At 40.1% G+C, this 18,040-nt stretch overlaps 1 protein-coding gene across 1 annotated transcript; it reads left to right on the top strand.

Moving 5' to 3' along the window:
• The first annotated feature begins 649 nt into the window (after nucleotides 1-649).
• On the top strand, nucleotides 650-17,069 carry LOC129104509 (insulin-like growth factor-binding protein 2-B). The gene is made up of 4 exons (XM_054615225.1): nucleotides 650-1,101; nucleotides 9,953-10,104; nucleotides 12,945-13,085; nucleotides 16,732-17,069. Exons 1-4 carry the CDS (start codon nucleotides 741-743, stop codon nucleotides 16,888-16,890), a joined length of 813 nt encoding a protein of 270 aa, XP_054471200.1. The 5' UTR covers nucleotides 650-740; the 3' UTR covers nucleotides 16,891-17,069.
• Nucleotides 17,070-18,040: the final 971 nt, after the last annotated feature.

Below are 18,040 nucleotides of genomic sequence, written 5' to 3' on the forward strand. Positions count from 1 at the left end.
GAGTGATTTATGATCCATGTTAAAGCCCTGTCAAAGCTCCAGATGGGACAGTGTTGTATTTCAAAGATCTCACTGAAGATGAGGAGGAAGTCGTCGTGAGTTAGAGAGCCGAGAAGAAGGACAAGCTGCTCATTCTCAATGCTCTCCAGTCTGTGTGACACTGGCCATGTTTCCAATCCAGACAGCAGAGAGACAACAGAGCCAGTGGCTGTCAGCTAACAGTGCAAACAGTTCTAATGTATGTTTTTTTGTAGCCCGAAACATAGTGATGTGAGCTGCCATAGCGAGCAACAAGTATGCACAGAGGTGTTTTGCTCAACACATTGTTCGCTTCAATATGCTCCCAAAATGACAGGGGGTAGACAAACAAAATATTTTTCTCTATAAGCAAGAAGTCATCAAGTTCTGTTAAAGGAATAATGTCATTATCCAACTTGGCTACACGCCCGGCCCTGGTGCTCGTCAATGCTGAGAAGGAATTAATCTTTTCTTATGGCTATCAAAAAGCCAAAACCAAACTAAAAGGATCAGCCATTCCAACTTACACTGTGATAGACCCTCTTGTTCCTGATTCACAATAAGGCAGTAATATGAGAGCAGATAGGACCCTGTCAGTGGCATCACAATGTTTACGCACTCAGTTGACTTTCAGACTTTCATGGCTTCCAGGTTCATAGTTTTTTTCTTCCAAGGGTCATTTTGACTTTCAGTAGTCACTAATAAACCTATTAAGCGTCAGAATGGTCATATATTTGACTTATGCGTTGGTGTTTGCATACCTTGCCATGCCTGGAATCTTACTTGGGGATTTGGCTTTCCGATGCCAAAGTTGTACCGCGGAGCATCAAGCTGCGTGTCCCACAGTCACAGCAGCATGTCCAGAAATAGTTAGGGAGCCGGGCTGTGGCTGCTGTCCACAGTGTGCCAGGGTGGAAGGGGAGCCTTGTGGGGTCTATACACCGAGGTGCTCTGGCGGCCTCAGGTGCTACCCGAGCACAGAGTCTGAATTACCTTTGCAACAACTTATCCACGGTTTAGGACGATGTGGACAAAAAGTGGACTTGGATGTCACAACAAGTCTGGACCAGCAGGCTACAAATGGTAAGTTCCTTTGAGAAAAAGTGCTGAAAGGGGAAGGTTAAAGTTAAAGTTGAACTATAACAAAAACTTAAACAATGGAAATAATGGAAAAGGTGTTAAGGGTCACTCAATGATGAACTCGCAGATACTTTTCTCCAGACTCTACAGCTCCTCTTAGCCCTGCTAAGAGTTTTAGCCTCTTTCAGCTCATTGTTTTGGTTCAGTCTCACTGCTTGTATCAACGGTGTTTCCAGCAGCAACAGGTGGCTCTTTTCAGCAAAAAAACTAAGATACAGTCACTGTATGCTAACACCAAAAGCTAGGAGCTTCTTAAGAGGGTGAATGTTTGATTTTCTAAAAAAAATGGCAGAGCATAGCCTGGGTGGACAAAGAGAAATCAATGTTTTTGTTTCTTTTCCCAAAAGAGAAGGAAGGGAAAGAAGAAGATTAAAATAAAAGCCTTTGTGATCAATAAACAACACAAAAATGTGAAATACTAGCATGCAAATATTAAATGTTTAGGGCATTTATTGTGAAAGGTACTGGAAAGAGTTTATCTTGTCAATATAGGTACAACTCAAACTGTTCCGCACAACTTGATTGGTTGCCATTAAGTGCGGCACGAAGCTCAGAAAAAAAAACCTTGTTCTCCAAATAATATCACCATGTATTCCTCTGTGAAAGAACTAACAAAAAAGGTATTGACATTCTTAAGAAGTTAAGTTAGATATTTCCTGACAATAATCAGGACATCACAATCTTACATCCTTACATCCCTACAAGTTAAAGTCCAGCATTGAAAATATTACTCAAGTAAAAGTACAAAAGTATGATACTCAATAATAAAAGTGGGTTACCTAAGGTAAATGTACTCATTATGCAGAATGGCCCATTTCAGAACAATACAAATTAGACCTTTAATCAGATTATAATTAGCGATGGTAAAGGTGGAGCTCATTTTCAGTTACTTTATATACTGCCGGGTAGTATAAGATCTGAAATCCCCACACCAGTAAGAAAATTACTATCAGCTTATGTAGGACCAAAAACATGTTCTTGACTGAACAGGAGACATGGCTTCTGCTTTCAATCAGCTTCAGATGCTTATATCCTTTGATGAAAAGATGGACAGCAAAAGGCTACTCAAAAAACTAACATCCTGTTGTTTCCTTTGAGAGTGGAAGCAGTTGATGAGTTCTCAGAATTTAAGCTTGTTTCTGGCAAATGTTACTTTTATTAGGGAGTCTATTTATGGATCATGAATCAGTGTAATTCTATAACAGTGCAGCCACACCTTAGAGTGATTTAGTACTACTGTGTTCATGTAGGTATGATCTTTCTTTGTAGATTGATTGAGTGGTCCACTACCAAGTGCATGTACTGTAATTTAATACAATGCCCTCCAGTATTCATCAGGGAGTGTAGCATATTATTTAATATTGTGCATGTGTGCCAGCATCACCAAGACCTGGGCAAAATGTTGAAACATTTACCTTAAAGTAGCACTGAGAAGCTGTACACTACTTTTTTTAACCGCAGGAATCTTTAAATGTCGGAAAAACCACATCTACATCAAAAGTATTTGGTCACGACGACTACCCAAAGTACAAAAGCCAAAAATCCTGCGGGGACACAGAATTGTCAAGCTTCACTCTCCCACATTACAGTTATCAGGGTCAAAAGGTCCATATTGATTCCTGAAGATGAATGTTGACATATGCAATATGTTTGGCAGGCAGTGGCAGGCCCACATCTGTGAGCGCAACAAGCAGTATCCCTCCAGTGAACCCATAACACGTCTGTAACCCATGTATCCTCATAGAACTCCTATTGGGAGTGACTTATTTTGATAGGATGTTGTTTATGGTACTTGAGGGAAGTGATTTCATACACATTTAAAAATGTACAACACTCAAGCTGATTGCATTTTGGAAGTAGTAACATGCTGTAAATGTGGAAGACACAGAACACATGCCCTTCGGAATGGTGCTGGGAAAGTTGCAGATGTCTATGGTAACAGGTGCAACCTCGTGACTCAATCTAGCTCTTTTTTCTATATTATCATCTTGGGTCAGCTCACTGAGGAATGTATTTGATGAGTTTCTTGGACTTTCACGCAAGGAAAAACTCAACAGAGGTGATTTATAATTTTCTGCAGGAATCTTCAGTTGTTTTTTGAGAGGGTGACAACAAGCTCAAGCCCTGTAACTTTAGCTAAGCGTGAGGGACTTGTCTGCGCTCTCTGCTGTGATTTACCTTCTTTGGTGTTTAAACCAGTCGGAACGCATAGAGGAAAAGCTGAAAATGAGCATCAGATCAGACTGCGGTTTGCCCTTGGTTCACTGTGTTATGCTTGGCCTTTCAAGCATGAGCAACTGCAGGCTATCGGATGGCAACATCTGTCTCCTTTGTCCCCATTAAAATGCATGTTTTGGGGTCGTTTCCTGTAGTTGGTTGGGATTACATTCTCACTGATAAATAATCACTAGTGCTGTTCACTTGAAAGAGACATGCATTTTTTGGGGTTGTGGTTATTTGGTGTGATCCTGAGTTAAAATGGCTTCACTCTCACCTACCTAAACTAAACCGAATTACACAGCGTGACGGCCTGAGTAAACAGTCCAGAGTTCAAATCAACCACTCCAGCTTTTCCTGGTGGGAGCACACTTCACACCCCCTCACAATCTTGACAGCAAAACACAGATTATTTAAATCCATGGTTTGAATTCTTCCAATATGAAAAGTGTGTCATATAAGATCTGGCACATCACCTTTAGTGTTTCAACTTGAACAATTTTTGCAATGGGAGTCGACTTCGAAACATAGTCTGTCATGGGCCACAAAGGTTTCAGTCCAGTGATGAGTGTGTGTAAAGTGCTAAAGTCTCTAAAAGAATCAAAATGTTTTTCCTGTCTTTTAAACATGGACGAAGAGAATGAATTCACTATCTCACAGGGAGTCCAGGGCAAAGGTGGAGCATCTATCAGTGGATGCATCAGTATACAACAATATTTGTATAGCCATCATTATGTCAACATATACTGTACTGGGAGGAAGGTCAGTTTGGTAATGTGTACTCTTTGTTCAGTACAACTCTGTGTTCACCGACTTGAAACATTTAGACCAATTACTTCTTTTAAGTCCATCACTAGCAGAAGTTTTGGCATATCCCCCAAAAATCAAAAATACATATTTTTCCTCTAACTAGTTATCGCGCCAAATTATTTGGGTGTGTGTTTCCAGATTTTGGAGGTATTGGCAATAGAGATTTCCAACTTCTCCCAAATATATTGGGACTAAATGGCAATTAGCTTTTGGTGCTTAAAGCAGCAAAAAGTAATACATTTGAAAAACCAACAGCAATGTCTCCATGAATTATGTTCCTTCATGAATCTGCTCACAACAAGGTTTGAGGATTATCTTGATTAAGTGGGTTGTGATTTCTGGAAAGGGATATTGCTCTTGAGTTTTCCAAATGTATTTTTGGCGCTGAACAGTCCCAAACCACGTTGGTACTTTCAGCCAAACGTGTATTTTCTCTGCACAAAGCCAAGAAGAGAGGGCATGTCTTTATTCTACAACTCAGCCCAGTATATTTAGTAATTACATTAGATTAATCTGGGTTTCACAATATCAGTCCAATGACTAATCTGAATTTCACAATTTCAGTCCAATGCCTACATTCAATACAGATACAGTATGTAGTATGATCTTCATATTGTCAGGTGCACAGACCTGCTATTCATGACAATTTACCACACTTAATACATTAAATATTGTTTTACCATTGCTTAACCTCTTAACTATGATCATAACTTAGTTGCTATGTTTAGATATTATTAGAGGCAAGACAATCCGGGATTTTCAATATTGTTCTTGTCTTGCTACAATCACATGCTACAGTTTGGCCTCTTTCCTCAAGTCCATAGCACCACTATCTGGAAATAGAAGGGCCTGTGTGTTTTCTTGCTATCTAAACTACACAGACCACCAATCCTCTACTGACAAACCCCCTTCTCCAGCCAATAGGAAACTAGTGCCCTGTCCAATCCTTGTTTGAACTTTCCTTGCACAGCTCTCTGTCTGCTTTTCTCTCTCCTTTCTTTTCTTGTGTTGTCGGTGGTCCATAACTGCCCTTGTTGCCCTGCAGGTGATCCTCTGCTGAGGCATGCTCCTTCTCCCTCACTCGCACTCAGGTCTTTAATTACTCTATGTAGATGTGTGTGCACACAGTATGTGTGTCGGCACACAGCCACAGGAAAAGGTGAAGACACGAGAGATCGCTTTGGGTGGGTGCGTGTTGGTGCCTGCAATTCTGAGAAAACTGCCCCTGAGGTGTTAATAGGAAGCCCTGCCTCCTTTGTGTTAATCTTAAACGGGGTCATGTTGGAAAGTTAAATGTTGCCTAATATGATCAAAACATTTACTGACACAATAAGATTGGTACATTTACGTAAGAACTCAAATAAAGTAAAATTTTGAGGCACTTGAGGTAAAATTGAATTGCATGCTCTTTTATACAAAACTAAATATTATACTTTCCATAATATTATTATTGATAATAGAAATATTAATATAATACATTTATTTGTATATCACTTATCTAAACAAGGTCACAAAGTGGTTCACAAAATAAAAATATTTACCTCGAAATGATTATCAGTTGCTTTTCAGATTAAGATTTACAAAAAAACAAAGATATTGTCATTTTATCAATCATAATGCTCTGCTATATTTTCTGCAGCAAAAAACAGCTGCCTGAAAACAGAACTAATAAAAGTGGTAAGACTGAACCAAAACAGTATAGTTGCGGTACGTAAAACAAATTAACTCTAAAAAGGAAGTGGATGAAGTCACCCATTCGTTTGTGGACTGCTGTTTTGAAAACTCAAGATCAGCATATTGGTTGCCGCCATCTTGGTTTTTGGCAGTCGCCATCTTGGCTTATTGCAACCAGAAGTGACACGATAGGGCGGAGCTAAGTACAACCAAACGCGGAATAAGACATTTTTAAGTGACCAAAATATTACAATTAACATTCATGATCTGAAAACACACTGCTGAGGTTATAAACCAAGTGAGGAGTAGGATCATTTGCTCATAGACTTCTAGGAAATCTGAATTATTTTTGCAACAAAGGATTCGCCCCCTGATGGTCATTAGATAAAAGCCAAGTTTAAGTCCCTGCCACAATGGCTTTACTTTTTAGACCTGGAGGTTTTTGCCTGGTAAAACAAAACAATAAACACTTAAATCTTTTTAAGAGGGGACCTGCAGAGTTGGCTGACAATTCTCTTTTGTTTTGTCTCTTCAGGTGAGTCCTTTCATATTATTGAAGCATTTTTACCCAAATTCAAAAAATAAAGGAAATGTTAGAAATATTGATTATTGCCTCTTAAAGTAAAAGATTGAAATACTTTTACAACAATGACCGCAGGTGGCAAGACAACAGAAATTAACGATAAACTGCATATGTTCTTTTAAAAAAGAAAGTCGTGGGAAAGGACTTCTGTCTGTCGTTTGCAGGTTTGAAACATTATTAGCAGTAAATTGTCACTTCAGCATTAAAATGTCCGTTGTGTCCAAAATACATAACAGAAAATATAAGCAACGCATCAAAAAAAAATAAAAATGGAAATCTGTTCTTTGCAATGTGACAGGTTGTGTCAATCTACCCTATATGAGCACTTATGTTGATGGTATAAAGCATATACGTTTCGTAAGAGAAATCCACTGTGAGCTTAGACTGCACTTATTTTCTTTTAAGTCTGACAGACAAAGTAGGAGCTCCAATTGGCAACAGTTTTCCCTTGAAACTACAAAGTCAACTTCATTTGGTTTGGATGACACACACGGCCACACGGACGCATAGCAACATCAAGAGTTGAAAGAACTAGCTGACCGTAAAAGGTTTGAAGCTGATCTCTGGCTAGGAAAAACCTTCTTCATTATTCAATTGCTCTTTTTGTCTGTTTGCCAGCTGTAAAGTGTTTGAAGTGGCCGAGTCTTGAGAGGAACCATTTACACTGACAATGGTTTGAAGTACCGTAAGGCCACTTTCTTGGCTGTGGAAGCACAGTTACGTTTTTGAGACTCGGCTTCACTGTGTACAATAACAGGGCAAATACATTTATGCTGAGCAACTCTGGAAAGACATTACTCATTTTGTGCTATGAGAGAACTGTGAAAGCATTGCTCAAAGGCAATACCCAAAGCCAATAGCTCGAGACAGGTAGTTTCTATGGCATTGGAGAATCAACAACACAGCGTTTGGATGACAGCTGTTGGCTAAAGAGGTGTTTTGGGTTTTTTCTTTCTCTCCCTGGAACATACTGTCATGTCATATGAGATCTTCAGCACAAATATAGAAAAAAATTTAGATTTTTTTCACCTTTACAACTTGTCTATAGTTGCATCTTGGCTAGCTTTCAACATTAATTCTCCACCGAGTGTTGCCTTTAGGAAGAAATAGTAAAAGCCAATGCAGTGTTCTGGCAAACACTAATGGAAAGCAAAACTAGATCACTTTTCAACATGTTTTCTTTTTCTATTTTTAGAGCATTGGACGCTTAAATTAAATCATTAAATCATTCTCTCTCTCTTGAATATGTTTAATGTGTTCTGCAGATGTGAGATATTCTTCCACTGTTTGTGAATCTCTTAACACAACTTGGATCAAAATGTTAAGCCTGTGTGCTCAGCTGGAGGTTGGAAATGTATGACTTTTGGCCATTGCTCACAAACTGTAGTGAATATAATTTGACTTCTTCAAAGATGAAACAAAGATTTTACAATATATAGTCGATTTTCGTCTTAAGGGATGGCAATGTCTACTCAATCCACCACTTAAATCCAGAGGGAAAATCGGATTTATTTCCATTGAATTTGGCTCAACAATTCTTGGTCACCAGAGGATGAATCATTTTTTCTTTCTTTTTTTTCTTTGTTTGTTTTTTTGGCCGGAATTTTCGTCGAGTACGTTTAAGAAATTTGAAATTCTGTGTTGGCATCTCAGTCTATCTGTGAAGAGATCCATTTAGTTGTACTAAACACAAACGGGCGTTCTCTGTATACGGAATTAAAAACACAAAGCAATAACTTGCATTAGCTAGATCTGGTCGCTGGCTTTAGAGTAAAGCCAGTTAAAAGTGGATAACACTAAACATCTCCGTCTCTGACTGCATTCTTATCATGTCACTCATAGGGACTTCATGAGATATAGATGCTTGCTAAAAGCCTCTAGCTTGAAGAGTCCTTTGCTATAATGAATAGTCTTTATTTACAATTTAATCATCAATCATTGAAATTTAAACAATTTAACAAAAAAATCTGCAAGTTAACATTTTTTTGTACATTTGCAAATATTATCATTTGACATTTAATGTATGGACATGTAACACAAATGTGTGTTGTCCAAAAGAAGTCATGTCTACCAACGTATCAGTGCTGACATTTATTCTAACAGCTCCTGTGGATCGAACCACCATGATAACTATTCAAATTTGAAATTTGAAAAAATGAATGTTCAAGGCCTGATGTGAAAAAAAAAATCTGTTGCTATGAAGAAGCCACACTTACTTTTAACACCTGGCAGAGTGTGAAAATTGTACATGCACTCACACGTGCACGTATCCATTTCAGAAGGATTCATAGCAGGAGCTCTGAAGATTCACTGGGGGGCCTTTCCCTCTCAGGTGTGATTTACAAGCTCAGGGTTCTGCTTCTGTTTTACAGCACTAATTACAGACACATACACACACAAAGAGACACACACACACACACACACACACACACACACACACACACACACACACACACACACACACACACACACACACACACACACACACAGATGCTCCACTCTCAGTGCCTCTGGCAGGTCGATTAGGTACCCGAAGAAATCCTTACTCAGCATTAAAAGCCTTAATCAGAAGTGCTTCCTTGCGAGTCAGGACTCACCACCAATGACTAGCTGTGGAGTTCAGCTCTTTAATTCAGCCACCGCTTTCCTGTTGAACTGTTTCAGACAATCTCAGAACATATTTGTCTGTGATGACTATGACTACGCTGTTAATTTAATAATATTTAAATATATAATATTTGTATTTTACAGTCACAGCCATTGATGAACAGATGAGGTCTCATTTTTGGCACTGCAGGTTTCTATTAATTTGTCATCGTACTTTGTGTCTGCTTCTGGATTAACTTGCTAGCTTGTTGTTTGTGTTTTGTCTCTCCTGTATCCAACAAATGCTGAACACATGTTGGTTTAACATTGGCAGGAAACACACTCAGAGTGACCCTACCGCTCAGAAGAGACCTGTGCAAACTGCTGCGTAAGACAGAAAAGACCTTGGCGGGCCCTTCACACTGTCGCCATAATAATTACAGCAATTGTAACGCCTGATTTTCCAGTATAGAATTAGTGACTTGAGGTATGAGGGACACAGGATGCCTTGAGGACACAGAATGACTTTGTCTTCTAATTCCAGGATTAAGATGAGTTGTAAAAAGGCCTGCTATTAGATACATGTTGGCACTTAATAGCAGTTTGTTATTAGTGAATAGATACACGTACGCAGATGAATGCGTACGTGTATAAAAAGCTGCAGAGATGGTGAGGCAGTTTTGTGTGCCAGGGTAACATCTGTCCATTAACTTCATAAAAGGCAGGACACTTTAGTGCTCAACGAACTGACTCAGTATACACTTTTCAGAGAAACTCCAAAGTATTGAATGTTACACCGAGATTAAAACCAGAAGTGTACCAAAGGCTTTGAATAGATTAGCTTTTCCAGGAAGGCTTGGGCAGAATTTATGTACAGATGCTGCAGATTAACTATTTTAAGTATGTGTCTTTGTTTGCCTGTAGAGGTGCATGGGACTGAGAATCCTTTTACCAAAAGACCTGCGATAGATGCCTGGATTTGGCAGGAGTCCGCCCGGAAACAAGCCCTGAATGAGCGCAGAACCAAGATGAAGACAAATCAACTAGAGGACCCTCGAATCCAGAGAGTGATAAAGGTCAGATCGAAACCTTCAACTGTTTTTCAAAATTCGTGATTCATTTCCTCGCAGCTTTTTACTGTAACTCAAAAAGCGAAGTTGTTAAGAGGGCGGACTACAACTTCTGTGATTACATGCTTGTTGCACTATCATGTGGGCTGATTTAAAACATGTCAAGGGCAACAACAGAGGTGCAGGCCAGTACATTTATTAAAAAATGCAGTGCCACACAAAACCAGTCTGATCGTGTAACACCAGAATGTATTTACACCATGACACCAGTCCATTTATGAGATGAATATCTGAATACTTGACCTTAACAGATATTGAATGAATAAAAACAATGCCATAAAAATAATCTTAGTGCAGGCTAATTTAGCATGAACGTAGGGCCCTATTGCTCCCTTAAAACTGTTTGTTTCCTCCCATAGCAGCATCCCAGTTTACATTATTTTGTGTGTTCAGTACTTGTGTATGCCACAGTGTTTTGAAAAGCAAGCAGTGACAAACGGTCAACAATGTGCTGTGGGAGAACCTCAGTCTGATACAGTAGTGCCCTCCTCTGGGCATTCTTTCAATCAAACAAGCATACGCATGTATAGGTCATACATTTATTACCTGGGTGACTTGACCTAACCTTACTCTCAAACAACTCATGCCTAATCACAACTCCATAAATTAACACTCACTTTAACCAAAAGACAAGTTTCAACCCTTAAGCTTTTATGGCTTACCTGGTGTGGAGCACATTTTTTTTCCCCATTTGGAGATGAGTCCCTATAATGTGATCAAATTTTTTGTCCCGTCAACATGACAAATTCAAGCACACATTCATGTTCTCTTATAGAAATGTTATGTGAATTATGTTGATAAAAGTACCAATAATTAATTTATATGGAATGCTATTTAGGAAATGCTGTGGTATTTAGCCTACAAATATTGATACTTGTATATTCCCAAGCCAATGATGAAGTTCCAGTTTTAGTACACTAAAAGACTACTTACTACCTTGATGCATTTATTGATGCATTTCCAAAGATGTATAAAGAAAGTAGAAGCACCTTTAACTGAATTAAGAAAAAAGAGTTGTCTTAGTTTCAATAATTGCTCATAATGAAGATCTTCCTGATGAAAAGTAATGTTGTTGTTTTGCCCTCCACAGTGGAATGTGTGTTGGCAGTTTGATGCTGTCTAAAGATCCCCCCCCCCCCCCCCCCGTTATTTAACACTCACTTAACATTTCACAGTCCGCAGCTCCGCAAAAAAGTAAAAAACAGTTCTGAGAAACCCTTTGTGCAGCGGCGTACAAACACAGATATGCTTTCTGTTTCATGCAAATGAGCTTGGGCCCTGGGGGCTACACATGTGGAGCCCCATATATGTCTCGACACGGCAAACAATTATGTGCATTTACTCATTTTCTCCCTCACTTAACTCCCTCACTAGCAACAAAACAAAACAAAAAAAAGCGTACGCGGGAGGGTGCAAAACAATTGTCAACATCATTAGAAGCAACAAAAGAGAGAATGCAGTAAAATAAGTCGTGCAGCTGGGCAGGGGGAGCAGCTTCAAGGCAGCTGCTGTTAAGCATGGATGCACTTTGTTCCGCTTGTTCTTGTGAGGTCAAATACTGTACACATGATGCTTAGATGTCAGCAGGGCTTCGTGTCAAATTTTTAACCTTTATGCCTTGAATATGAACACATTTGTTTTAGTTAATTAAAAGTCTAATTTGTATCACATTCATATTATTGTTTTCAAACAAAGACCCTGTAATGCCATTTTTTTTAATGTTTGGCCTCATTAAACCTTTTTTCAAAACTATTATATATATGGCATGTAAAATATTGTGTGACATAAAATCGACTGAACTTATCCTTTAATAAACAAGAGCAGCAAAAAGGTGTGAGTTTATGCTCCTTCATTATGAGAGAGAGAGAGAGAGAGAAAGAGTGAGAAAGAGACAGACAGAGAGAAATAATCAAAGACTGTAGGAGAAAGTGTTAAAAGAGTGAGCCAGAGAAAGAAAGAGAGTACTTTTCATCCATATGTTCAGATGTCTGATAAGGTTCATGGCAGTCTGCGCCTCCTCCTGCCCTTCTCTCTCATCTTCAGCCAACTAATCATGAGACTGGACCTCTTTGATCCCACTGGCAGCCTGATACACTGGTAACTGTGTGTTACATTAATGTGTGTGTTGCTTACGTGTGTGTGCATGTACATGGGGATACTATACATGGCGAGTGTGTGTGCGCCAGATCCATGCAACAGGAATGATCTGCACTGTATTAATGAAGGTGTATGAACATGTGTCTGCACAGGTGTGTGTGTGTGTGTGTGTGTGTGTGTGTGTGTGTGTGTGTGTGTGTGTGTGTGTGTGTGTGTGTGTGTGTGTGTGTGTGTGTGTGTGTGTGTGTGTGTGTGTGTGTGTGTGTGTGTGTGTGTGTGTGTGTGTGTGTGTGTGTGTGTGTGTGACGGCCACCCGCTGAGTTGAGCAGTCTAGCCACTCATGTTCCACTCCACCAGACCCACATCAGTACTGGCTGAACTTTCTGCTTGCCTTACTGCCCCTCATAAAATGTTAGCTATAAATGTGTGTTTTTGTGACATTTTACAAGACACACAGAAGTATTTTATTTCTCCATTCTTTTTCTTGGACAGAACACATTCCTTGGCCTCACACTTTATAAAACTTATACCAACTCTATTTCTTGTCTTCTGGTGATTCTATTTATTTTTTGTTCAATACTTGAGTTGTTTTTCTTCTGTAAAGATATCTCTACTAAGTGCTAAGTGCTCAATAGCTATTGTCAGAATTAGTATTGGTGTTAATAACTTTGTCCTTGTTCCTCCTTCAGAGCGCCTGTCAGCAGGAGCTGGACAGGGTCTTAGAGGAGATCTCCAAAATGACCTCTGAGGATAACAGAGGCCCGCTGGAGGACCTGTATGGACTCAAATTTCCAAACTGTGACAGACATGGACTCTACAACCTCAAACAGGTTAGCCATGACAGAGCACTGGTATCACATCACACCATTTACCTCTTTATTTGAGTTTTTCTTTAGTAGCATTCTCACATGAGAAGCTCCAAAGTGTTACTCAACTGAACATGGCAGCTTGATCATTGAAAAACATAGTGAACATGACAAAGGGCAGTGTAAATTTAGGCTAATTGTAGGTCAATTCAAGAAACACACTTTAGGTAAACACTTGGAATTAGGCACTTGAGACACATTGTTCAAAAACTTTTGTCATGGTTTAAAAAGTTTTTAAAAGTTTTAAAATTAAAAAATGTGTAATTATAAATGCAACCGGAACAGTTCAGGATGAACCATAAACAAAACAGGACACCCCAAATATTGTAAATAACAAAAAACTTACACAACAGTCGTAATATTTAACGCCATATTCAGACCTCTGGGAGACACGTTCTTTTGAAAATAATTCCAGGACATTTCACGTTGACGAGGCCGGTTGGAACAATCCACACATCGTTTAAACCCTCTACCTTCTTACATCATGCCGAGCTTTGGCCATGACTGGCATAGCCTGAATGATGTCATCAATTCTGTGCCCACAATATATATTTACCTACACAACGTGCCTTTGGCCATTTGTGTGATAAAAAATTGTGGCAAAGCTGGGGAACTTCCCCAGGGCCCCAGAACTCCAGGGGTCCCCAAAAGCCACACGCTGATAAGGGCCTGAATGTTGTGCTTTATTGCCGCATGTTGATGCCCTGTCATGAAGAGACTCCCTGTGTGTAAATCTAGTTTTAAGGGTGGAAAAGTGCTAACAGGGTCCCAGCAGCTCACTTCTGCCCCAGCGCCTTTTAGTTGGTGGCCATGCCCATTTGGGTCTGTCTTTTGCTTTAATGAAGCTTCTATCCAACATGGCCTACATGTAGGATTGGCCATGAACTCAAGCAATGTTTAGTGACCAACTAAAATTGAGAGTAATGTTAGTAAAATCTAAACTTATGACGATATGGCCAAGAATATTAAGTCACATATTTATCATATTGATTCATAATTATCATGATATATATTTAATGATCCATGCCACACAGCACTGATATGGCAATGCAGAAATAACTATATCGGAAATAAACTTTAGCAAAAACCTTTTAGGTTGTTATAGGTTGTATTTTCTTTCAAAATGTGCTAAGGTTAGCACAACATGCTGATTGTGAGTCAGAGAAAACTATAGCGAACCCAACTCCTGAGCTGGAAGACCTACCTGCACATTCAGGTTAGCTACAACAGCAACGGAGAGAGAGTTGGGTACAACACAAGGACAGTGTGTCAGCGTTGCTCCACCCTTGTAAGGCATGTTAATTCAAACGCATCAATCACCACATTTTATATTTCATAGCATAAAAGATTCTTTTTTCAGTTTTATATCTTAATGTGACCCATTGCCTTTTGGGAAGAGTTGTTTCAGTGTTTGAATATTTAGGTGTTTAAAATGGTCCTTCTTTTTTACAATTAAAATTGCTTATCAGAATTGCCAGGAGACAAAATGTTACCTCAGTCCCCAGCAGGAGGATTGTGTTGGTCATTAACGGTTGCACAATTGTGTGTTCAAAATAAATGAAAAGCATTGGATCCGTAAGCCTTTTATTTCCTGCTGTACTGTTCTGGCACAGGACTGCAAAACCTTCTTCTGTAAACCATTACATCCCTGTTGTTAATACAAGCACAATAGTTTACATATTGCCAAGTTCCCAACATTTCCCCCCATTCAGAATATATGGCTGAATTTTAGGAAGATGTCTATAAAATGACGGCTGTCTAAAAAAATGATAAACAGTGTCTCAGTAAAAGGCTGAGGGGGTGGTATTTGACTGAAATTAACACCTCTGAAACTTGTACCACTCTCCGTATTATACATTTCAAATTCAATTATTCAGTTTACAAGCTGTTGGTTATTCCAAATTGACTGCAGTGAGGTAGTTGTTTATCAAACTATCGCCTCGTAGCACAGTAAAAAACGGCTTCTCTCTATGGGTGGAAAGTTAAGAATGTCACAATACTGGCCACACCTCAATCAGTGATGTCACAGAGGATGGACAACACCTGCTGTGACATCACTCATTAACATTTTGGCCAGGGTTGTGACATGTTTAAGAGCTTCTGAAAAGCAGAAAAGGATTCTGTTGTTATCAGTCTGTGTGCCTTCACAAATTGATCACCAATTTTTCTCACTTTGTTGCTTCCCCCTACCTTTTTTTTGTTCCCACACACACACACACACACACACACACACACACACACACACACACACACACACACACACACACACACACACACACACACACACACACTCATACTGTACCATTTTGTTCAATTCTCCCTTGGATTTCCCCTCTCTTCTCTTTCATTCTGACTCTCTCTCTCTCTCTCTCTCTCTCTCTCTCTCTCTCTCTCTCACACACACACAAAATCTCTTGTATCAGCCTGGCAAAATCACCCTGGAAAAAAAATATAACCTCCCCCTCACTCCCACCCGCCACCACTCTCCCCCTCCCCCTTTTTTTATAAACTCACACACTCCCTCCTCTTCCTTAACACTCTGGTCTCACACACACACACACACACACACACACACACACACACACACACACACACACACACACACACACACACACACACACACACACAAATGCGCGTGGAGATGTTGTCATCATGAATGAGGCAACAGCTTCTGAGCTCAAGGTTACAAGGCAATAAAACAGTTTTGGCGTACTTCATGGGAAGACTTTTGTTAAGCCGAGGAACGAACTGTGCTTCCGACTGGGGGCTTGAATTTGAATTCTGCTCATCCATAGAAATCAGATGGAGGAGGACAAACAAGGTCACATATCCAGTGTTTTCTTATGGGGATAGTAGAGCAGAAAAGAAGATTTGAATAGGCGCCACAGTTTCCTAAAGCAGGGCTCTCAACCACTCAGCCAATTTTCATCACTGGTCACAAACAACAGCATTGTTTCGGACCGGGGTCCTCGGTTCCCAGGGAGGAACGCTGTACCTCCTCAACACTCGGCTCCCTTTTGGAGTTGTCCCTCCTTGTCGCGGGGTAATTACTGTAACTGTCACTTTTTTTGTTCTTTCTCATCGAAGGAAGAAAATGGAAAGTCTTTTCTTTCCCCCCAGCTCTTCATTCTTTTGGCCGTCCCCTCCGCGGCCGCCCCGCGTGCGCGGCGTAAACTGTGTCCACTTCAATTACGACCTCATTTCTGAGTAGAGGCGGGGGCTCTGCGCGGGGGGGTATGGAGGGGGCTGGTCTACTGGCATGCCGCTGTGTGTGTGTGTGTGTGTGTGTGTGTGTGTGTGTGTGTGTGTGTGTGTGTGTGTGTGTCGATGTGGCTGTGGATGGGTTGTTGGTTGTGAGTAGGGGGCATGACCTGATGATGGGCTGTTATTGGGTGAGTGTTGTCCCACCCGAAACCAAGGCCCTCTCTCTCATCCAATGGCCCCCCGCCATCAGAAGATCCACGAGTACTCACACACACACGTATCTGAAGCCACCAAAGGCCATGCTTCATTAACGCACCCCCTAATTCCCACTGTGCATCTTTACCCCTCCCTCTTTTTTTCCAGTGTTTTCCAACTTGTCTAGTTTGTTTTTCTTCCTTCTCTGCAGTGCAACATGTCCACCCATGGCCAGCGAGGCGAGTGCTGGTGCGTTAACCCCTTAACCGGGGTCCAGATTCCAGCGACGCCTAAAGTAAGAGGGGATCCCAACTGTAACCAGTTTGAGGAAGATCTCAGACTAATGTCTACTGCAGCACCGTTTCACTAGCACAGTCCAGCACATCCTGTGACAGGGTTGGGTTTTCTCGACAATTCCAAAATCAGGGAGGATTTTGGAAGTTGAACAAGATGTTGTTGTATTTTAAGGCTTTTGTCTTTTTCACTAGGTTTAAGGGTTAAATATTGTTCCTGTTGTCAAAGTATCTAATATAAAAACACCAAAACCAACTCTGTGTCCATCTCTCATTGCTTTCCGACTTCCCTGTCTTGTCTGTGGGACTCAGACTAAAGCTTATGTATACCTGCTGTATGTATATCTTTACAAAGGAAGCATGAAAAACTGTATTTTTTTTTTTTTTTAAGTAATGCCCTGAAACAGCAGAGCACTGTAGTTTTCAGCAAATGTTTATTACACTGAAGGAAATAGTTTATTTGTTGGGAACTATTTTTAGCTGCAGATTAATACACATTTGCTGTGTTAGCTAATTATTTATAGATCCATGGCAGCAGGACAGTTTATGTGGGTTTTACTCAAACTACATTGCTCGTACTCATTGTAATAAAGAAACATGCCAACCAGTGCATTTATAGAGGAAAAAGTTATATCACGCTTTGGCTACGCAGGCAAGACTTGCCAGTAGGATCTTTTCATTGTTGCTTTCGGTCATTTCATGGGATTTGTTGACAATAAAAACACAAATAGAATATTAACAGTCTTATCTTGTAAAGCAGCATTCATTTATTTTTTTTGGGCCACTTGGGGGCAGTAGGACAAGCTGTAAAACACAACATTTGATGTATTATGATGTCACAGTGAATATGTCAGCAGACAGATCAAGATTAGCATTTCTTTGGAGTTATGTTTTTTTACCCTCTGACAAAAGTAAGTCCAATATTCACTCTTGTGTTAACTCTCTTTGCATTTCCAACAACTCCTGAGAAAAATATCTGTCTCTTTAGCTGCTAAATGCTCCTCTGCGATTGCTAACTTGCGCGGTATTTGGTGCTGTGCAGCTAGCATACAGTGGCTTGAGTGGGTACAGTGGGAAGGTTGATGGAGCAGTGAGACTGCACCAAAACAATACATAATGCTCCTAGGAGCTGAGAGAAACTACAGAGTTCTCCGTGGGTTTGTGTCTATGACTGAACATTTTCACACTGCACATGGTCATTTGATCTATTGTTTTCAAAAGCCTTGC

Source organism: Anoplopoma fimbria, chromosome 16 (genome assembly GCF_027596085.1).
Source record: "Anoplopoma fimbria isolate UVic2021 breed Golden Eagle Sablefish chromosome 16, Afim_UVic_2022, whole genome shotgun sequence".
Lineage (NCBI taxonomy): Eukaryota > Metazoa > Chordata > Actinopteri > Perciformes > Anoplopomatidae > Anoplopoma > Anoplopoma fimbria.

Bases quoted from the DNA above. Each gene is read 5' to 3' on its own strand.
- LOC129104509 (XM_054615225.1), top strand. From the start codon at position 741: ATGGTCATATATTTGACTTATGCGTTGGTGTTTGCATACCTTGCCATG. The intron at 1,102-9,952 runs GTAAGTTCCTTT...GTTTGCCTGTAG, and splicing joins GGACCAGCAGGCTACAAATG to AGGTGCATGGGACTGAGAAT. The intron at 10,105-12,944 runs GTCAGATCGAAA...TTCCTCCTTCAG, and splicing joins GAATCCAGAGAGTGATAAAG to AGCGCCTGTCAGCAGGAGCT.